The 19,286-nt window shown below is 48.8% G+C and overlaps 1 protein-coding gene across 3 annotated transcripts in view; it reads right to left on the reverse strand.

The window, feature by feature from the left end:
• The window catches only part of ZYX (zyxin), a 19,443-nt gene extending 2,729 nt beyond the window's left edge, over window positions 1-16,714 (reverse strand). Inside the window, exons 1-5 of one of the 3 annotated variants that reach the window (XM_032763968.2) lie at window positions 16,552-16,714; window positions 10,021-10,307; window positions 1,877-2,058; window positions 1,279-1,371; window positions 258-791 (exon numbers count right to left, since the gene is read on the reverse strand). In XM_032763968.2, the coding sequence (XP_032619859.1) occupies window positions 258-791; window positions 1,279-1,371; window positions 1,877-2,058; window positions 10,021-10,285 (1,074 nt within the window). In that variant the 5' untranslated portion in view covers window positions 10,286-10,307; window positions 16,552-16,714. Of the gene's footprint in view, window positions 1-257; window positions 792-1,278; window positions 1,372-1,876; window positions 2,059-10,020; window positions 10,308-10,950; window positions 11,168-16,551 lie in introns of those variants that run through there. The other 2 variants (XM_032763969.2, XM_032763970.2) reach the window with 2 other exon arrangements.
• Window positions 16,715-19,286: the final 2,572 nt, after the last annotated feature.

Consider the following 19,286-nt stretch of genomic DNA (forward strand, 5'->3'; position numbering starts at 1 on the left):
CTTCCCCACTGCCACAGTATCTCTCAGGAGCATCCTGCAATGCCTGCCCCCTTCCCAGGTATCTCTGGGGAATATCCTTCTCCACCTACTGCCTGCCTCCTCCCATCATATAAGACACAATGAAGTCTCTTCCTCAGCTGCTACCTCTCAGATAAGTACTAACTTTCCTTATGTTGGAGGCAACCCTGTTTCCCCCCACCCCCATCCCCGACATACACCCGGTCACAAGCCATCTGGAGCACGGCTCTGCTCCTTACCATGTCCCGTGAGGCAGCAGGCTGTCCTGTGGGATGTGGCTTCTCCTGCACCTGAGGTCTCTCCCGCTGCTGGGCATAGGTGAAACTGGGAGGCTGGGGCCTTGGGGCCAAGCCCATAGCTGAAGGGGCTGTGAATCGGGTCTCAGCAGGGGGAGGGGCAGTAAATCTCATGGAGTTTGTGGGGACCCCAGAAGCACCAGTAGCTTGTTTGGATCCAAATTTGGGAGAGCTGGAAACAGTGGGTGGGGTAAATTTAGGGGCAGGCTGGGCTAAGGGAAGAAAGGGTGCAGATGGGACTGGTGCTCTGGACTGTGTTGCTGGGGGGTCTCTACGCTGTTGTGGGGCTGCCCAAGGTGCTGGTGCAGGGACCACATCCACTTCAGAGGGTTTTGGCGTGAAGCCTCCACTGGGTTTTGGGGTGAACTTGGGGGGGAAAGATGCAGGAGCTGGGGGATTTTTAGGTGCAGCCATGATTTCTACATGGCCTTTAGGGGCAGAAGATATTTCCAGGGGAGCTGTGGATCCTGGAGACACCTGCAAGGAGAAGAGATGGGGAGAACAGACAGCCAATCAGTATTATGCATGTGATTATCCACCATGCTTTGCAGAGCATGTTGATACACTTCAGCGTAAGGTCCTTGGAGAGTCTGCATCGCTGCTTGAGGCAATCCCTAACCTTAGACACACACTGAGCTCATCCACTCCCACAGACTAAGGGAAGGCTAGAGCTGTCCTTTCTCCTCCCTGACTCCACACCCCACCTCATCTATCTGGCTACCCCTTCAATCCACTAAACATCCCTGACTGTCCTGCAACTGAGAAGTTTTCCCCCTTCCAGCTATGCTCCCTCCCTCTATGGTTTATCTATCCATTTGCTCCTTCAGTAATGGCCCCTACCACACAATCCCCATTCAGCCATCCCCCCTGACCCGACCTTACCCCCTAGTGAAGCCAGCCTACCAACCCTCCCCTTCAACACGACCCATCCAGAGAATGCAATGCACCCTGGAGGGCAGCTCACCCGGGCTTTGAAGGGGTCATTCTTCTCCATGTCATCCAGCATGGAGGACAGCGAGTCAATCTCCAGATCAATGCTATTCATCTTCCCACGCACCTGTGTCATCAACCAATGGAGGAGGAAGGAGCAATAGGGTGTGTTACGTGACTCACCCTTATCAGGAACAGCTGCAAACCTGGGGACATCCTCTATCCCACTGTGAGGTTCCCAACCCCACAGTCCTCTGCTGGAACAGAATGCTGTTGGCCTGGGATCACAGCATAATCCTACAACTGATTTTGGGCAACAGGAAAGCTAGAGAGGATGGTGGGGGTTAGGTACATGCTATGCAAGCACTGTGGGCAGTACAGAATGCAGGCCCAGACAGATGGTGCCACAGTAGTGACTTCCCCAGGAACAAAGCACTCTGAAAACACTGAGGAGGTGCCGGAAGTGAGAGCGCTTCTCTGCTCCCAGCATCTTCCCAGTGCTGAGGTGTGTCTGCAGAGATGTTGACTCAAGGTCATACAGCCCTTTCAAGTGCCTGCATGTGTTCAAAACACAGGGAACTAGAGTGGCCCACCTAAGAAATGAACCCCAGACCAGCTATGGCTATACTTACCTGCGGGTCAGGCACCCCAGTCACAAGCCCCTCGTCAGCCATGGAGGGAGGGGGAGAAGGAAAAACCTCTTCTGGGGCCGGGGGAAAGGGCTCTTCGAATGGCGGTGGGGGCAGTGGGAAAGCACTGGTTGGGGAGATGCCTGTCTCCTCTCCTGGAGGGGGTGGAGGTGGCAGTGGCAGCTCTGCAGGGAAGAAGGAAGTGGGGGAGGAGAAAAAAAAGAGGACAGGTTTTGACCATGCTTCTCCAGCAACATTCAGACAAAAGATCAAGTGTTTTCCAGACCAGGGACATAAGAACGGCCAAACTATGGGGTCGCTAACTCCCATCCCACAACCCTCACAAGCTTGGCATCACACAGAGACCATTCCCAACACATTTGCCATTGCATAAAAGACAAACACAGTAACTGTGCACCTTTGAGAGTTATGAAAGCATTTGATGCATTTTAGACTCAGTCTTTAAGGTCAGGAGGGACCATTGTGATCATCCAGTCTGATCTCCTGCATGTTGCAGGCCACAGAACCTCACCCACCCACTGCTGCAATAGACCCATAACCTCTGGATGAGTTATGGAAGTCCTCAAAATGCAGTTTAAAGACTTCAAGTTACAGACAATTCACCATTTACACTAGTTCAAACCAGCAAGTGACCCGTGCCCCATGCTGCAGAGGAAGGTGAAAGAAACCCACAGTATCTGCCAATCTGACCAATGGGAAAATTCCCTCCTGACCCCAAACATAGTGATCAGTTGTTAGACCCTGAGCATGTGGGCAAGACCCACCAGCCACACACCTGGGAAAGAATTCTCTGTAGTAACTCAGAGCCCTCCCCATCTAGAGTCCCATCTTCAGCCATTGGGTATTTTTGGTACTGGCAGTTGCTGATGGGGCATATGGCCTATCATCCTATCCCCTCCCCTCCATAAACTTAACTCAGTCTTGAAGTTAGATTCCTTCCCCGCACTGCTCCCCTTGGAGGGTTGTCTAATTTCAAGCCTAAACTTGTTGGCCAGTTTATACCTATTTGTTCTTGTGTCAACACTGCGTCTTAACTCCTCGCCCTCCCCGGTATTTATAGAGAGCAATCATCTCCCCTCCGACCCTTCTTTTGGTTAGGCTAAAGAAGCCAGCCTCTTCCAGTCTCCTCTCATAAGGAAGGTTTTCCATTTCTCAGATCATACTAGTAAACCTTCTCTGCACCTGTTCCAGTTTGAATTCATCTCTCTTAAACATGGGAAACCAGAATTACACACAGTATTCCAGATGAGGTCTCTAGTGCTTTGTATAATGGTAATAACACTTGCCTGTCTCTACTGGAAATGCCTCACCTGATGCATCAGCCTTTTTCACAGCCACATCACATTGACAGCCCATAGTCATCCTATGATCAACTAATACACTCAGATCTTTCTCCTCTGTCTCTTCCAACTGATACATCCCCATCTCACAGGAGAATTTCTTTTTGTTATTCCCTAAATGCATGACCTTGCACTTTGCATTACTAAATTTCATCCCATTTCTATTACTCCAGTTTACAGGTCATTCAAACCTTGTATGATATTCTGGTCCTCCTCTGTATTGGCAATACCTCCCAGCTTTGTGTCACCCACAAATTTTATTAGCACGCTCCCATTTTTTATGCCAAGGCCAGCAATTTGTGTTAAATAAGACTGCACCCAAGACCACTCCCTGAGGAACTCCACTAGTCACGCTGGAGGGAGGTTACAGTTCACCTTTCAGTATGACCAGTTGTCTACCCTTTACCCACCTTTCAGTTTTCATATTAATCTCCCATCTTCTCCAGTTTAACTAGTTTCCCCATGTAGAACTGTATCAGATGTCCTACTGAAAGCCAGGCAAAGTAGATCTGCATTTTCTTTGTCTAAAAACTTGGTTATCTTCCCAAAGAAGAATATGAGGTTGGTCTGGCACGAGATACCTTTTATAAAACCATGTTATATTTTATCCTAATTATTTTTACAAGAAGTAGGTCTTCTTTGAGATATCAATTTAAAAAATGAGTTATGACACATTGTGATGGGGTGTGCATACCCCACAGTGGGCTGGAAGGGATTAACACCACACTATGGGCAGAGGAAGTCCTGCCCCTCAGACCATACTGGGCATGCTCCAAGTGCTATGCCAGTATAAAAGGGACCAGTTCAGTCTGGACTGACTGCTGGAAAGGGAGGACCTTTGGTGGAGTCTCCAGTTGAGAAGCCACCACAGTCCTTGGCTGCAGGAGCTGGAGATCTCAAGAACCAGACTGGAGATCTGTGGCTAATGAAGCCCCAGGGAATTACCTGTGCTGAAGAGCCCAGAGACCCTGATAGCCCATGGACTACAGCTTCAAGAAGCATGGTAGGAAGTGACTCAGGGAGAGTGAGCAAGTGATATTCAACCCACTGTGTGAGGTCAGCACCTGTGTTCCATTGTGATTCTGTGCTGACCCAGTGGTGGACCACTCTGCCACTGATAGGATCCTGGGTCGGGGTCCAGTGAAGCCAGGTGGGCCCAAAGCCTCATTACCTGGGCCGCCACCCCCCTGGTAGCAGCCCCTTGGATAATGGCCACTAGGCCATGCTGCCCCAAACCCAAGGGCCACTGCTTTCACTCTGGCCCTTGGACTTTTGTGTGGTGAGGTATGAGACAGTCAGTCAGTAACCACAGTGTCCACTCCCTCACAGGGGATGGGGTGTGCATACCCCGCCATGCATGTTCACCCTTATTTAAGTTTCTCCCCGTTCTCCTGCACATGCTCCAGTGCCTGATCTTCTCCCACTAGCAGGTGGCCTTCCATTTCCTCTTTTACTCCTACATAGCAGCTCCCATTAGGGCAGAAGGTTAGAGTGCCTACTCCTCATTTCCCAATACTTTTGCAGGCACCCAGGCTTTTTGCAATGAAGAGCCTAGAAAACGATCTAGATCAAGTCAAGCAGACAGCACCATGTAACTTGCCAGCAAGTACACATGGAAGATAGGTTCAGGAACTGGTGCATTAGACCAGTGGTTCTCAACCCTAGGTACACGTACCCCTGGGGGTATTCAGAAGTCTTTCAGGGGAGCACATCAACTCATCTAGGTATTTGCCTAGTTTTACAACAGGCTACATAAAACGCAATAGCAAAGTCTGTATGAAATTTTAGTTTGTACTAAGAGTTGTTTACACTGCTCTATATACTATGTGCTTGAATTTCAGTAAAAAGCAACAGAGTGTGTCTGACAAAGTGGGTATTGACCCACAAAAGTTTATGCTCCAATACTTCTGTTAGTCTATAAGGTGCCACAGGATTCTGTCGCTTTTTACAGATCCAGACTAACATGGCTACCCCTCTGATAAACTACACTGAAATGTAAAGTATGTTGATTTTATAATTGTATCGTAAAAATTAGAAAAATTTCAGTACTAGTGTGCTATCATTTTGAATTTGTCACTTGTTAAGCAAGCAGTTTAAGTGAGGTGAAACTTGGGGGTACACAAGACAAATCAGACTCCTGAAAGGGGTACAGGAATCTGGAAAGGTTGAGAGTCACTGCATTAGACTATCTGGCCCATGACACAAACCATACACTAGGGTGCAGTTGGAAGCCACTATTTTTTCTGGTAGCTGAAAGCAGCATTGGCTTTGGGGTTAAAGTTTCCCGTGCCTGGTCTCCACAAGGACTTGAGAAACTTAAGACACCTTCTCGACAGAGGTAGAGATGAAAGAGGAAGGGACCTACAAGTCTGGGGATCATGCTCTGGTAAAAAGCTCAATTCTCCTCCAGTTGTTGAGGTTCTTATGAAGCAGATGTCCCTGGGCCCAGCTTAGGGGATCCTCTAGCCACCAGAGATGAGAAGTCTGTACCCTCTTTTCCTCCCCACCTTCTAGAAGCGAGAAGTCTCCTTGCATTCTCTCCTCCCCATAACCCAAAGCTACAAAGGCTTCTGGCTACTGCAAAGGAAGGGGAGGTGTCCACTGCTATCTCTCTTACCCTAGATCCAGTGCCTCTATTGCTGCTTATAGTTACCCCTGACTAGCAGCATGAAGTTGACCTGATTATTGTCCATTCCACTGCTGGATACAGAACTCTGAGCAGGAGCAGAAGAAGTGAAACTGTCAAGCCTTGTTGGTTTTGACCTGCAGCTACTTTGGAAAGTTAGACTCAACCATCAGCAATATGCTGAGTCACGTTTCGGAGGTTCTCTTCAAAGCTACAAGGGATAGGATACACTTTCTTAAAGCTGAATGCATAAGATTTCCTTTTAGCCAAGGTACACCATGAATTCGGTGGTATGCAGACTTCCTCTCAAGCTGCGCTCATTCTCCTAATTTCAGACTTGGTTTTTTTTTTTAAATGAAGGCAAACTATTATGGTTGCAAAGAAAACCATGAAAATGTGAAACAAGCATAACCGTAGCAGCACGGTCTGCTTGAGTTTGCAGAGAGCCTGAAACGAGGACTCAGGGATGTAGGCACTGCCCCATTCATCTAAGCACTTGTTAAAAGGATCAACTGGTATTGAAGTTAACTGTCAACGCTGTTAGCTCTTTCTCTGCTCAGTGTGTGTAAAAAAAAAAAAAAAAAAAAAAAAAAAAAAAGTACTCTGCGTGACAAGCTCATTTTGGCACCACAAGTTGGGAGATACCACTTGTTATTTCCCCCTCCCTGTTCAAGGAGCAGGACCCAATGCACCCAGAAGAGCTCATGGAGGGAGCCAAGTACAGAAAGCCCAGTGGAACAATCATATTCTGAACATCTGCACAGTCTAGTGCTAGAACCATCTCATTTTCTCCTCAAGTGGAGAGAGCTTATTTTTGTAGCTAGAGCATGAAAGAATACCATCATCTTCACTCCAAGCCTGCAATCTGACCCCCAACTCAGGGAAAGCTTCCTACTTGCCACCAGGAAATGGAATTGTCAAACCTTGGTTTCTGCATGCACGTATACCCCACCCCACCACCACCACCTGAATGGAAAGTTTAAGAAAAGTCCGTTTAGCTGTTTCAACTCGGGAAGGAAAGAATGCTGGAAGACTGAATGCAAAAAGAAAATAGCTGCTCAAACACAAAGCAGTTTGCAGAAGTGGAACCAAGATCTGCCAGGATGGTAGGTGCAGTATCAGCACAGATTATAAATTAGTTACTAAAAGGGCTTCATACCATTATTCATAAAGGATTAATGGTTAATTATTGCACCTGCACTAACTTGATTTTAATCCGCAATAGTAGATACAAGAGAGAATTCTTATAGCAATACTAACTTGCCATGTTGCACAGCAGTAGCATTTGTCTTCCCATTTAACATTACACTACTTGTATTTTTTGTGTAATACTGGTTATGTCTGTGCAGCATGGCTGAGTTTCACAAACTTTAAGGCTAGTCTGACCTCCTGTATAAAAACAGGCCACAGAAGTCGATATAGTTAAGCACTGCATTACATGATCTTGTATTTATTTTCCACATTAACATGGCATTCTCTCTTTGCCTTTGTTATGGAGAGAAAGTATCTCCACAATTAAGTTTCAAAATTCACAAAACCAATCTGCATGAAGTTTCTCTTTGGCCTCTTGTCCTTAGACTTTTGTTGCAAGTTTTTGAGTGAATCAGAGAGGGAACTTAGATATAGGGAAGTTATGGGGGAAAAAGAAAAAGTTTGCCACCATTTGGGAAAGTCTAGGGGTTTCTTTGGAATATTATATTAACCACTGTTTGGGCTAGAAACTCCCAGCTGGCCTGATGTTTTGTCTGCTCTCAATGAGGAAGTCTGGTTGTTTGCTGTTGGAGTTTTATGGTAAGGGCTTTTGCATCTCCCCATAGTCCAGGAGCTCCTTTTTAAAGGTCTTAAAACAGCCAATCCTCTCACGATCACCCTGCCATTTTCAAGCAGCCATCTTGTTTGGACAGAAACACAGACTTCCAGTGGACAAAGCAGAAAGCTAGTCCCAGCCTTGTCCCAATAGGTGGCACTAACAGGGCAGCTTTGGATTTATACAACTCCTTTCCAAGGAATCAGTATGTGATTTACAAACAGCCAGACTTAGTCACTGACAAAATGAGTTTCACAGCCTATGTAGTGGATATGATCTCCATTTCCCAGCTGGAGAAAAACGGTTTGAAGCAGTGCCTGGTCCAAGTGAGCCAGTGGCAGAAGTGGGAGCACAAAGCTCTCTGGACTCCCAGTTCAGAGATTAATTAATAAAGCTACACTGATGCTTAAGGGTGAAATGACTTTCATAATAGGCAGTTTCCTCCTCAGTAAAATGGGGAGAACAGGTACCGCACAAAGCAGTACTAAGGATTTAAAAAATGTAGCCTTAGTTTCCTAGCATATAGCACCCTTAAAAAAAAAAAAAACCACACACACACACACACAACACACTGTTCTGTTCAAGTTCTTTCCTCCCTCCCCTAAACCCATGCCCAGGACTGTAGTACTGCAGTACTGCATTAGGAACATAACTCAATGAATCACTATCTATCCAGTCACCTCCATGCTTCCATGCAGCATAGCATCACCATGGGACACTGGGGTCACTACTGACTCAGAAGGAAGAAAGCACACCCCCAATTTTCTTATCCTCCCATCAAGAAACTGTTTCATTCTACTCTTGCTTAGTATTCACAATTGGACACCACCACAGCTTCTTGCAGCTGGCACAGCCACTGACCTTGGTAAAGAGCAGCCACAGGATAGGCTGCTACCAACCTAATGTTTCTCAGTGTAGTCAGTGTCTCTTACTGTAATGAGAGACCACACACTACAAGCCATCATCTCCATGGACATTCTGAGCTGGCTGCAGCACACTCAGCCCAGAGCTTGCATAAATCTGAAGAAATACTGAAGCCACAGAGGGCTGAATTCAGGAATAGGGACTGAGCATTTAAGTAGGGCAAACAAACAGAAAAAACTCAGAAGGCAAGAGAAAAAGTTCCCTATCTCAGTTCCTCATTCTGAGGACCAAATAAAAGCTACTGAGGGCCTAATCCTGCTCTCATTTTACCAGTGGAGTATGGTCAGGAACAGCACTGAAGTTAATGCAGATACACTGTCAAAAAAAAATAAAATAAAATAAAAAAGAGGGGGTATGTGGACATGAGAGAGGCAGGCAAGTTTTTCCAGCACCATCCACCTCCCCTGTGACTGTGTGTCTTAAGCAGGCTTTAAAGATGGTGTTAGAACATCAACTAGGTTGTCTGCTAGACTATAACTCAACCAGCTAGCAGACATGGTCTTAACCACCATCTTCTAAAAGGCGAGTGTAGACAACATCACACCACCTATTCTAGTCAAGACAAACCCAGTGAGCACATGGTGATATATAAGGATGCCAAGGAGAACACGGGTAGTAACGATACTCCTAGTGGCTTGCACTGGCCAGGTTCACCATGGGGGCTGAATCACCAGGTGGCTTCAGAGGAGCAAAAAGGGCCCCCCCCCGATAGGGATCAAGAGCTAAAGTAAAAGCCACATCGGCACAAGAACCCTGCCCATAAGGGGAGGGGGGGACACAACCAACACAAGAGAAAACAAAACCCAGGGAGGCAAACCACTATGTCTCAGTTCCTGTTTATGGCATCTCCCATCTGCCCCTGCAGCTACTCCACCCACTCAGGCAGGGTACATACAATGGTGAAATGGCAGGAAATGAGTGAGACCAAAGGGGAAGAGCTTTCACAATCTGAGACAAGCTACAGAGTGCGGTAAGGGATGAATCACGGAAATGGAAGATAGTGTGAACTATCCCCACAGTGAGCCAAGCTGGGTAATTCTTCCCTGCAACGTAACCTCCCCCTACACTGATATTTATGGTATTCCTACAGACTCTGGTGAGAGATCAGAATTTCTCTTCCCCTCCACTCCCCTTTCCTCTTGGGGAGGAAGATGCTATGAACTTCTAGATCAAAGTGGTCAGAATTGTTTCCCCATGTTTTGTCCTCCTCCATTCTCCCCCCCCCCCCACACACACCTTTGTATCCCACTCTGGAGTCCTGCTACAGTCCCAGCGTGAGCACCCATCTATTATTCCGTAGCAAGTTGTGTCCCCTCCTTCCTCCCTTATTCATTGTTTAGGCCAGGCACAGACCATATGCCCTGAGGACGCAGGAACGCACATCAGCTCCCACAGATGGAGCGAGTAAAACCTTATGGATCTCACATACCTTCAGCAAGCAGAGGTGCTGCAGCTGGTGGGATCTCCCCCACTTTCCCTATCTGAGCACGTTGGGCACCAGCCCCAGACAGCTGGGGCAGTGGCAGCTCTGAGGCATTTCCAGGTACGGCACCCCCAGCTCTGAAGGGGTTCACTTTGGGCTTAGGGGCAACCACTGGTGCAAACTTCTTCTGCGGATTGTAGAAAGTTGGGGTGGAAATATTGATGCTGACTGTCGAAGTCATTCGAGTTCCTGGGCTACCAGATGATGTCATCTTGCTGCTGGCTGCTTAGCACCTGGGGGGTAGAAGGAGAGTGGGGAGACAGACACGAGATCAGACATGACCCTGCAGAGGAAAACCAGGGTAAATGAATCTGGAGAAAGGGACAGCAGGAAACAGAATTGGAGAGTGGGTGCACCCGAGTGAGGTCAAAGGGGCATGAGTAGAGCTTGAGGTGCCCCCACGACTGGGAGACAGAAATATGTTTTGAAGCAAGAAATGCTGTCTGACCTTGAGGCAAACCCTGAACAAGCACCTCTTCTCCTCACTGGGATGCAGGGAAAAAACAACTGGGCAAAGTGCCAATAAACTCTCTCCACCTTCAACTCTTTGCTGAGTGGGGTTAACAAACATGGGGGGGGGGGAGAAGAGGGGCAGTAATGATAAACCAAGAGAAGGACAAAGCTGGGATCAATGCAGAAGAGAACTGCTAAGAGAAGCCAGCCTTCCGCAGATGGCTCAGATCCCCACATCTCAGACTGCAGACCCCACACACACCAAGACGCAGCTTTAGCACCCCTTGCATCACGCCACCACCTCTGCCATCCTGAAGCCCCAAGCCTGTCACCACTGCATCCCTGCCAACTCTGTCAGTCCACCTCTCCCGATCCTCTCCTCCTGCAGCCCCTCTCCTCACCACCACACTGCCATCCTTTTACCTGTAGGCCCCCAGCGCCCTAGGGTCAGTGGGGAAGCTCCAACAGCTGCAGCACAAACAGAACAAAAGGAAGCCTGGGGATTCCATAGCGTCACACATTCCCTAGCCGAGCCCTTTGTCCTGCTGTCATTTCTGTCTTGCTGTCCCTTCCTGTCATTGTAGCAATAGGCAAGAGCTCCTACAGCATCCTCAATGGTTGCAACGGCTGCCCACCCTGCCCCCGCCCCTTCCTGCAGGAAGCAGCTCCTGGATTCAGCCAGCCTCACTGACACATTCCTAGTGTCACTCCCTCCCAGCCCCTGCAGTATAGATGCTGCTCTAAAGCCAGCCCATCCATGGCCTGGCCCCCTCAGGGTGCAGCCTAGTACAGCACAGCACAGCAAGCAGCACTTTCTTGTTTGCCCCAGAATATGCTCACAGCTCCATCCTGCCGATGGTATCTTACTGGGGTCTAGCTGGAGTACAGCAAGCTGCATATTTCCACTCCCAGGATCAGAGCCCAGCCATGTCCTGAAAAGCAAGTTCTCGAAGTTGTATGTGGCAAACCTGAAACTCCCCTGCATCTCCGTCCCTTCCCCGCCCCCCATCCCAAACCACCACTCAAGTTGCCCTCAGGATGTTTCCAAACTCACAGCAGGCAGGAGCGATTGGCAATCTCCTAATAAGAGCCCACATTGCTAGAATTTCCCTCCCATGCTGGTGTCCAGGCCAGAGAGGCACTAAGTTTATCATGCTGACCACGCACAATAATGCTCCCAAGGGCGCATAGGCAAGGATGCCAGCATTTGGGCTTAGTTTGTTTTGAATAACATTCTTCTACAGTGCCAGCCGCTGCACAATCAGCATAGATGATGATAGGCTGCTGTAACAACCCCAACGATACAAACAGTCCTCCTGCAGCTATTCCACAGTGCTGCTATCACTGAGGAGACCTATGTGGGCCACTTACCTATACAAGTTCTCCCAAGTTGTGGGGTACTCTGAGATCTCAGATATTTGCCTTAGTTTTCTTGGCACCAATCCTCCCCAGCCCTCCCTCTCCTGGTCATACTTACATCCAGCTGAGGGTCAGGGAGGGAAGAAGAGTCATCAGCATTGACTAAAGGCTAGTCTACACTAACACTTAAATGCTTTAACATTGCTTTGGCACTACCACCTCCACAAGGGGCACAGCTCCCAGCACTGGTGCACTGTCTACACTGGCACTTTACAGCACTGATACTTGCTGTGAGCGGGCAGGGGGGTGTGATTTTTCACACCCCTGAGCATGAAAGTTGCAGCATTGTAAAGTGCCAGTGTAGACAGGCCCTAAGTGAGTGAAACCACAAGATGCCATTTCTCCCAAGGTCAGGCACTGGGTGTATCAACCATCCATAAGGGTGCTGGGGAGTAGATTACCAAATTTTAAGCCCAGAAGGGGCCATACCACCATTAATGAGACCTTCTGCATAACAGACCACAAACTCTCACCCTGTGATTCTGCTTCTAACTAAGTTCTGCTTGAGCTAAAGCATATCATTTTGAAAAATATCCAGTCTTCATTTAAAGACTCCAAGTGATGGCAAATACACCAGGTACCTTGGTAAACTGTTCCAATGGTTAATTACCAGCCACCGGGTCTTCTTATGCCTTTACTTGCTAGTTTAAGTGCCCTCTGTCATTAAAAATCCTCTCCCCTTATAGGAGCTTGAAGATCACATCCTACTCACCTCACCATCACACTCTTTAATGGGGCTGGTCTTTATAGAGATGGATTGTGGGACATCAGCTGCTTCATGCAGATACCTTAGATACCTAGCAGCTGTTCCCATCTCCCTGACCCCAGAGCAGTCCTTTTCCCCATATGCTCTGTCTAGGCTGAAGCCTCTCTCTCCTCACAGCAGCCTCTCTCCTACAGCTGCCCCTGTCTGTCCCAAGTTCTGCTTAAAAAGCAGCAAAAAGGCATATCTTCTGTTTGTCCAACCACCACCCTATAGCCTAGAGGGAAGGGGAAAATGGAGCTGCCAGGGACTGAAACTCCCCCCTGCCCCCCCAACATGCCTTTAGACTGACCTACCTCTCCTCCCCCTATGCATAGAATCATAGATTATCAGGATTGGAAGGGACCTCAGGAGGTCATTAGTCCAACCCCCTGCTCAAAGCAGGACCAATCCCCAGACAGATTTTTGCCCCAGATCCCTAGATGGCCCCCTCAAGGACTGAACTCACAAGCCTGTGTTTAACAGGCCAATGCTCAAACCACCGAGCACGCTATGTGTAAGCAGGGTAATGGTCCCGCTATTGTGGGGAACTTTCCTGGCTTCTGCACTCCCCGGTGAAGTGGACTGGCGAAAGGATCTGAGTCCTCGCTCCCACTTCCTTTACCCAGAGGCCTCCCTACCCTTGAGGACTCCCCTTCCACTCTCCTGTCTGACAGAGTCCTTGTAACCCCAACAAGGCTGGGCCCAGGATTCGCTGGGTGCGGCTCATGCCCCCAACCCTGTGGGTGGTCCATGCTGAGGGAACAGAGGGCTTAGGGTGTCAACTTCAAGGGTACTATCTCTTTGGCACTCGCGCACCTCCCTGACAGTCCACTATGCACGTCATGACAATTTAAAAGCAATACAATGTTAATGAACATTTAAAAAAAAGAATAGGAAAAATGGAAAAAGTTAAAGGAAACACATCCACCGCTGCTCGGGTGGCAGAGACATTACAAACAGTCCTCTGAATGTCAGGGGAAGTTAACAAGTCTGTTCTTGTAGGTCCCAGCCTCCTCATGAAGGCCCAGGCTGTGCTTGCAGGTTGGGACACTTGCTCTGGCGGCGGCCCACTCTCAGTGCTCTGGGTGGCAGACCACTTCTCCGACCCAAGTGTGTCACCCCCGCCTGTCAGGGTTTGATCCCCTCACAGAGTCTGGCCTGCAGAGCCTCTTGGCTGAGGGCGTCTCCTGTGCTGGCCGCACTGCCAGGGTCCCCTGGGCTCTCCCCAGACAGCTCACCCCACACCACAGCTCCGCAACTGCTCAGCATTAGGCTGCGCTGCTGCTGCTGCTGTACTGTCCTTCAGCTCCCTAAGGCGGCTTCTCTGGTCTCCAGTTGCTGACGCTCTGTCTCCAGGGCAGGTCTGCCTCTGCAGGGCTGCTTCTGTGACTGCTCTCAGCTCTCTACGCTTGTCTTCACGAGCTGGCTTGATCTGGGCCCCTTCTGCTCTAGGTTCTGCAAGCTTCACTGACCTGTGGCAGGTCTGCACCCTCTGGGCTGGCAAGCTCTGCTACTAGCAGGGGCCCAAGCATAAGCTGCTTTTGGACCTCTTAACTCGGCCCCACTTCTGTGCTGACGCTAGAGGCAATTCACGTCAGAACAGGGAAGAATAGGAGACTGGACACCCTGGCCTTCTGTCTCTTTGATTAGCCTGCCCGCCCTGTCAATCAGGCTGACCTGGAGCATTGGCCTCTCGTCATTGTTCCTGGGGACTATCAGTCTCAGGGTCCTGATTTGCCATCGATCCCTCCCCTTTTAGGGCTGGGAGCTAGCAACCAAATGCCCCCACTGAATGTTAGTAAGGGGATAACAGTCCCCTTACATATGGTTCCCCCAGGTCTACTGGTACCCATCAATCCTGACCTGCAGCTCCCCAATTATGAAATATGCATTAGTAGAGTCCTGGTATTCAAGCATACAAAAATTACTGAGGGAGTGTCACATAGGCAAGCCTGAGCCTAAATTAGGGTTATCAAACCCCAAAGGAAGGTATTTCCTGACATCTACAGCAATAATCAGAAGACTCCATGTAGCTGTAGAGGCAGATGACACCAAAACCTCAAGAAAGGACTATGTAGCTACCCTATGCATGACCCCTCTCTACTGATTAGGGGCAGAAATTAAGATTCAGATCCTTTCACTGGCCACAGTTGCACCGGTTACATGAAAGCAATTCATTTTAAGGGTATCACAGACTGCTTTGTTTTCTATGTAAGTGCTGTAGACCCCTGACCTAAACCACACCTACTGGCTGACCCACCAAAGGGAAAACCAACCAACTCTCAGTCTTAGGCTCCTGCCTCCATGACCTGAACTTCATGGCCCAGTCTCCAGTGCATCCCACCCTTGAGTAGGGAAGGGAAGATCCACCTTAACATCCTCCAAAATGATTCCTTCCCTATGAAGCAGTGGTTCACGGCCCTGTTTTTATGGGGTCGCCAGGGTTGACTTAGACTTGCTGGGGCCCAGGGCCAAAGCCCAAGCCCCACTGCACAGGGCTGAAGCTGCAGCCGGAGGGCTTTAAGCCCTGGGTTACAGGTCTCAGGTTATCGGCCCCCTGCCTGGAGCTGAAGCCCTTGGGTTTTGGAGCTCAGGTAGTCTTAGGCTTCAGTTCCCCCCTCCTGGGGTCATGCAGTACCATGAATTTTGAGAATTCCTGCTATGGAGGCTATCAGTTCACACCAAGCAGGGAGTAATTGGGGGGGAGGGGGGAAGGAGAGAAATCAATGTTTCAGAATCACCACAATCCAGTAACTCTGGCACTGCACCCACAGAGTCACCTGCCTTCTCCAAATGGAAAGTGGAGAAAGGGGGTGTGCTATTAAAAATATGAAGTGAAAGAATCAAGCTGGTTTACTTCAGTTTGAGGATTTTTTTGGTTTGTTTAAATTAAAAAAAAAAAAAAAAAAAAAAAAAAAAACACAGCACACACCACTCGCATTTTCACCCCCTCAAACTCCGGCTAATCCTGCAAAGTTTGCTTGGCTGGCAAAAGAGTTACAAAGCCCCAGCAAAAAAAAAAATATTTTCAAGCAGCTGCTATTTGCCTGCTCAACCCCCACCCCCTTTCTTTACCCAGTGACCCCCCCACACACTTCCCTTCCCCCACCAGTGAGTTCATTCCAGTCACTAAACCCTGCATGTAAATTGTAATCCGGAATCGGACTGGGGAAAAGGGGAACTTTCAAAACTACAAGCCAAGCCTAGAGTGAACATTCACATAACTGAACATCCCCCCCTCGACTTCTTCACTGCACAGCAGTAAAGAAACATGCAAACATATTTCAAACTGCAGACAGTCACACGTTATCTTCACATCCCCGCCCGGGAAGGGAGAGGAGAGGAGTTCCCTAAAGTGTTACGGATTCTTTCCCCACCTAAACACATCTGGAAAAAGGCTCTGGGGTCTCACGTACGCACAAGAGAAGAGTGTCTCAACTCAAACCAGCCAGCAGAGCCCCTTCTCCTCCCTCACGGCTAAACCTTTAGCAAAAAAAAGGAGACAACTTGGAAGGTATTTCTTTTTCACGGAGAGGGGAGGAACCTACCCCAGCCAACCAGTTTGTCAGGCTTTCAAAAGTCTGAGGCTCCCCCGGAAAATAAGTCGGACACACACAGACGTCAAACGCATCAATTTAACGCTAAGAACAGCCCAAACCGTGCAACCAGCCTAGACCACAAAACACAACAGCAAGTTCAGCCTCTCAGCCATGTGGGTGTGGTAGGAAATTGGGGGTGGGGTTCCCTGCTACACAAACATGCATTTAGTTTCTAAGCATAAAGTTACAATAAAACTAAGAGGCAAGAGATTCACCCAGGACAAGCTCTTTTTCTAGGGAAGAGTGTGGGAGAGGACTCACCTTTGGGGAGAAATTGAGGAAGAGAAGGCTAGTGCCCCTTGGCATAAAAGTTTGCTGCTGCTAGAATGCAAGCCCAGCTTCACTCCTTCCTCCCCGTGGCTAAGCGTCCCGCTCTCTCTCTGCCCCCTGCACAGCAAACTGGATTTGCTTCACTTGCCTGTCTGCCAAAAAGGGGGGAGGGGGAGGAGGAGTGGCTCTGGGTGGAGCTACGGGACCCAAGGACTTCCCTAGGATCTAGCAAAAGGCCTCGCCCGAGCAAAGCTGTTTGACCATAAAAGGAGAGAGGCTGTGTGAACAGCTGAGCTCACTCAGTAGGGAATGTGGCAATGAGGTAACGGGGAGGCTGAATGCGCTAGCCAGGGCTGTTGAGAGAAGGGAGAGCAGCAGCGCTCCCACTCTGAAAATCAACATCTCGTTACCCTCCGCCCCCCTTTTCCTCTGTCTTTTCAGGGGAGGGAGGTGTCAGCTTTCTCTCCTAGCGCTGCTTGTGGAAGGCCCATATTTCATACCCTTTCTACTTTCTGTTCCTGGATTCCCTCTCTCGCCCCCCACCCCCCGAGATTTGCCAGGCCTCTCAATCCTGATTCCCGGCCCCTTCCAATAACTCCTGTCTTCTTCTTCCCAGCCCCCAGCTTAGTCAAAGCCCCTCAATTTAGGCTTCCCCCTGCGGGCTTGTGTTTTCTGCCGCCTTCTTCCTCCTTTTTTCAGCAGTTGGTGTTTCCCTGCCTCAACTCCCCACCCCATTCCTTCACCCAGTGACCCCTCCTTTTCCCTCACCCACCAGTGACTTCATTTCCACTAAACCCTACATGTAAGAAGAGACTTGGCAGCTCTGGTGAGTCAGGGTCCCTCTCCCTCTCTTCCCCACCCCCTCCCCACAGCAACCAGCTGCAAGAGAATCTGACTCAGATTTTCCCGATCCTACAGACAAGGTTTAAAAAAAACAAAAAACAAACAAAAAACCCACAATACTGCAAGTAATGTAATTCCTCATGTATGCAGTACTGGACAGGACCTTATCTCAAACCCCAGCACACAGACCACTTAGCTCCCTGGTGACATGCTCTTACAGGCCTGAGGACACAACACAGCTCTACTGATGCCCCTCAATCCTAACGTAACCATGACTCAATCCTCTGGCTAGTCCAGTTTTGTGCTTTGTAAATTGTATGTACTGATCTGCAGGATCCACATTATTCCCAAATCCATTCCAGTATTACCTATTAGGTTTTGTTTTTAATCTGAGCATGGATACCGTGTTTAGTACTGTACCTCACCCAGAAGTAGTTCTGGTCCCTGCACTAAGGAGTTAAAAATTGAAATTTATCTATCTTTGGTTTTCTTTTTGCTCTTTTCCTGAGCCCTTCTTTTTATAGGGCAGCCTCCCTAAGCAGGAGTGGTGCCAGAGTTTCTGGCACCCTAGACAGAATTTGGGGGGGCAGCATTTTGTCCGCTCCCCACAGGGTGCGGAGAAGCTTCTGGTTCCACTCCCATTGCGCCGCTGAAGAAGGACCCTCTGCCGAAATGCCGCAGGCGACAGCGGCAGTCACTGAGCTTGCTCAATTGCCTGCCGCTGTTTTCTGTGGCACATCGGCAGAAGGTCCTTCTTCGGAGGCGCGATGGGAGCAGAATTGGAAGCTGTCGTGCGCCCGTGGGGAGTGCACAAAATGCCGCCCCCCGAATCCTGGCACCCTAAGCGACCACCTAGGGTCGCCTAATGGAAGCGCCAGCCCTGTCCCTAAGCCTGTTTCTTCCAAGCAGGAAGCCAAGGGGGAATTATTGTTCTTTACCTAATCACCATACTTTTGCCTTGGAATTGTTGCCAAATTTCCAGAGATTATTTATTTTTTGCAACGCTCCGAGGTTTTAGGACATATCTACAGTGAGGTATTTATCCACCAGTTACACTGATGTAGCTGCCGCAGTGCACAACCCTAGTGTTGCATGGGACTTTCATTGGCCCAGCTTGTCTGGGGTAAAAGGCACCAGTTCAGACACTTTGTACCAGTGTAAACGGGGATTTGAACTAGGGATTTGTACTGATGTAGCTATGTTGGTGTAGCTACAAGTGTCTAAAAACTCGAGCACAGACAAACCCTTAATTGTACGTATCATGTGAAACATGACACCTCCACTACAGTGTAGCCTTGAGCAAGTCACTGCACTTCCCTGTGCCTCAATTTTCCTGTCTGTAAAATGGAACTAACTATACTGACTTATCTCTTATACAAGTGCTGAGTACTGTTGTTATGATACTACAAGTGCAGACATGTCAGGAGACCCGTTTACAGTCTGGTGGTCCCCAGACACAGTTCATGCACCATGTGATTTTGTAGGATATTTAAGCTAGCTATGATAACAGAGTTCCAGCCCAAGCTGCTCTGACTGCCAAAGCATAGAACCCAGTGTGGTAGTGGCAGTGAGATCTAGTGCGTTAGGGCACTGGACTAAGATTCGGGAGATATGAGTTCTGTTACTGGCTTTTGCTGGTGACCTATTCTGAGCATGTTTTGAGCATTTGTTTTGTCTTCCACCCTTTGTCTGTCTCATCTGCTTAGACTCAGCTCTTCAAGGCCAGGACTGCCTTGTACTATGTACCACACTTAGCGTAATGGGGCCATAATCTCATTTGGTTCTCAAGGCACTACTAGAATATGAATAATCTATATAATAAAAGCTTCCAGGAATGTTGATCTGGAGCCTAAAATGTCTGTTGAGTCCATGTGAAGTTAAAG

Source organism: Chelonoidis abingdonii, chromosome 1 (assembly GCF_003597395.2).
Source record: "Chelonoidis abingdonii isolate Lonesome George chromosome 1, CheloAbing_2.0, whole genome shotgun sequence".
Taxonomy (NCBI): Eukaryota; Metazoa; Chordata; order Testudines; family Testudinidae; genus Chelonoidis; species Chelonoidis abingdonii.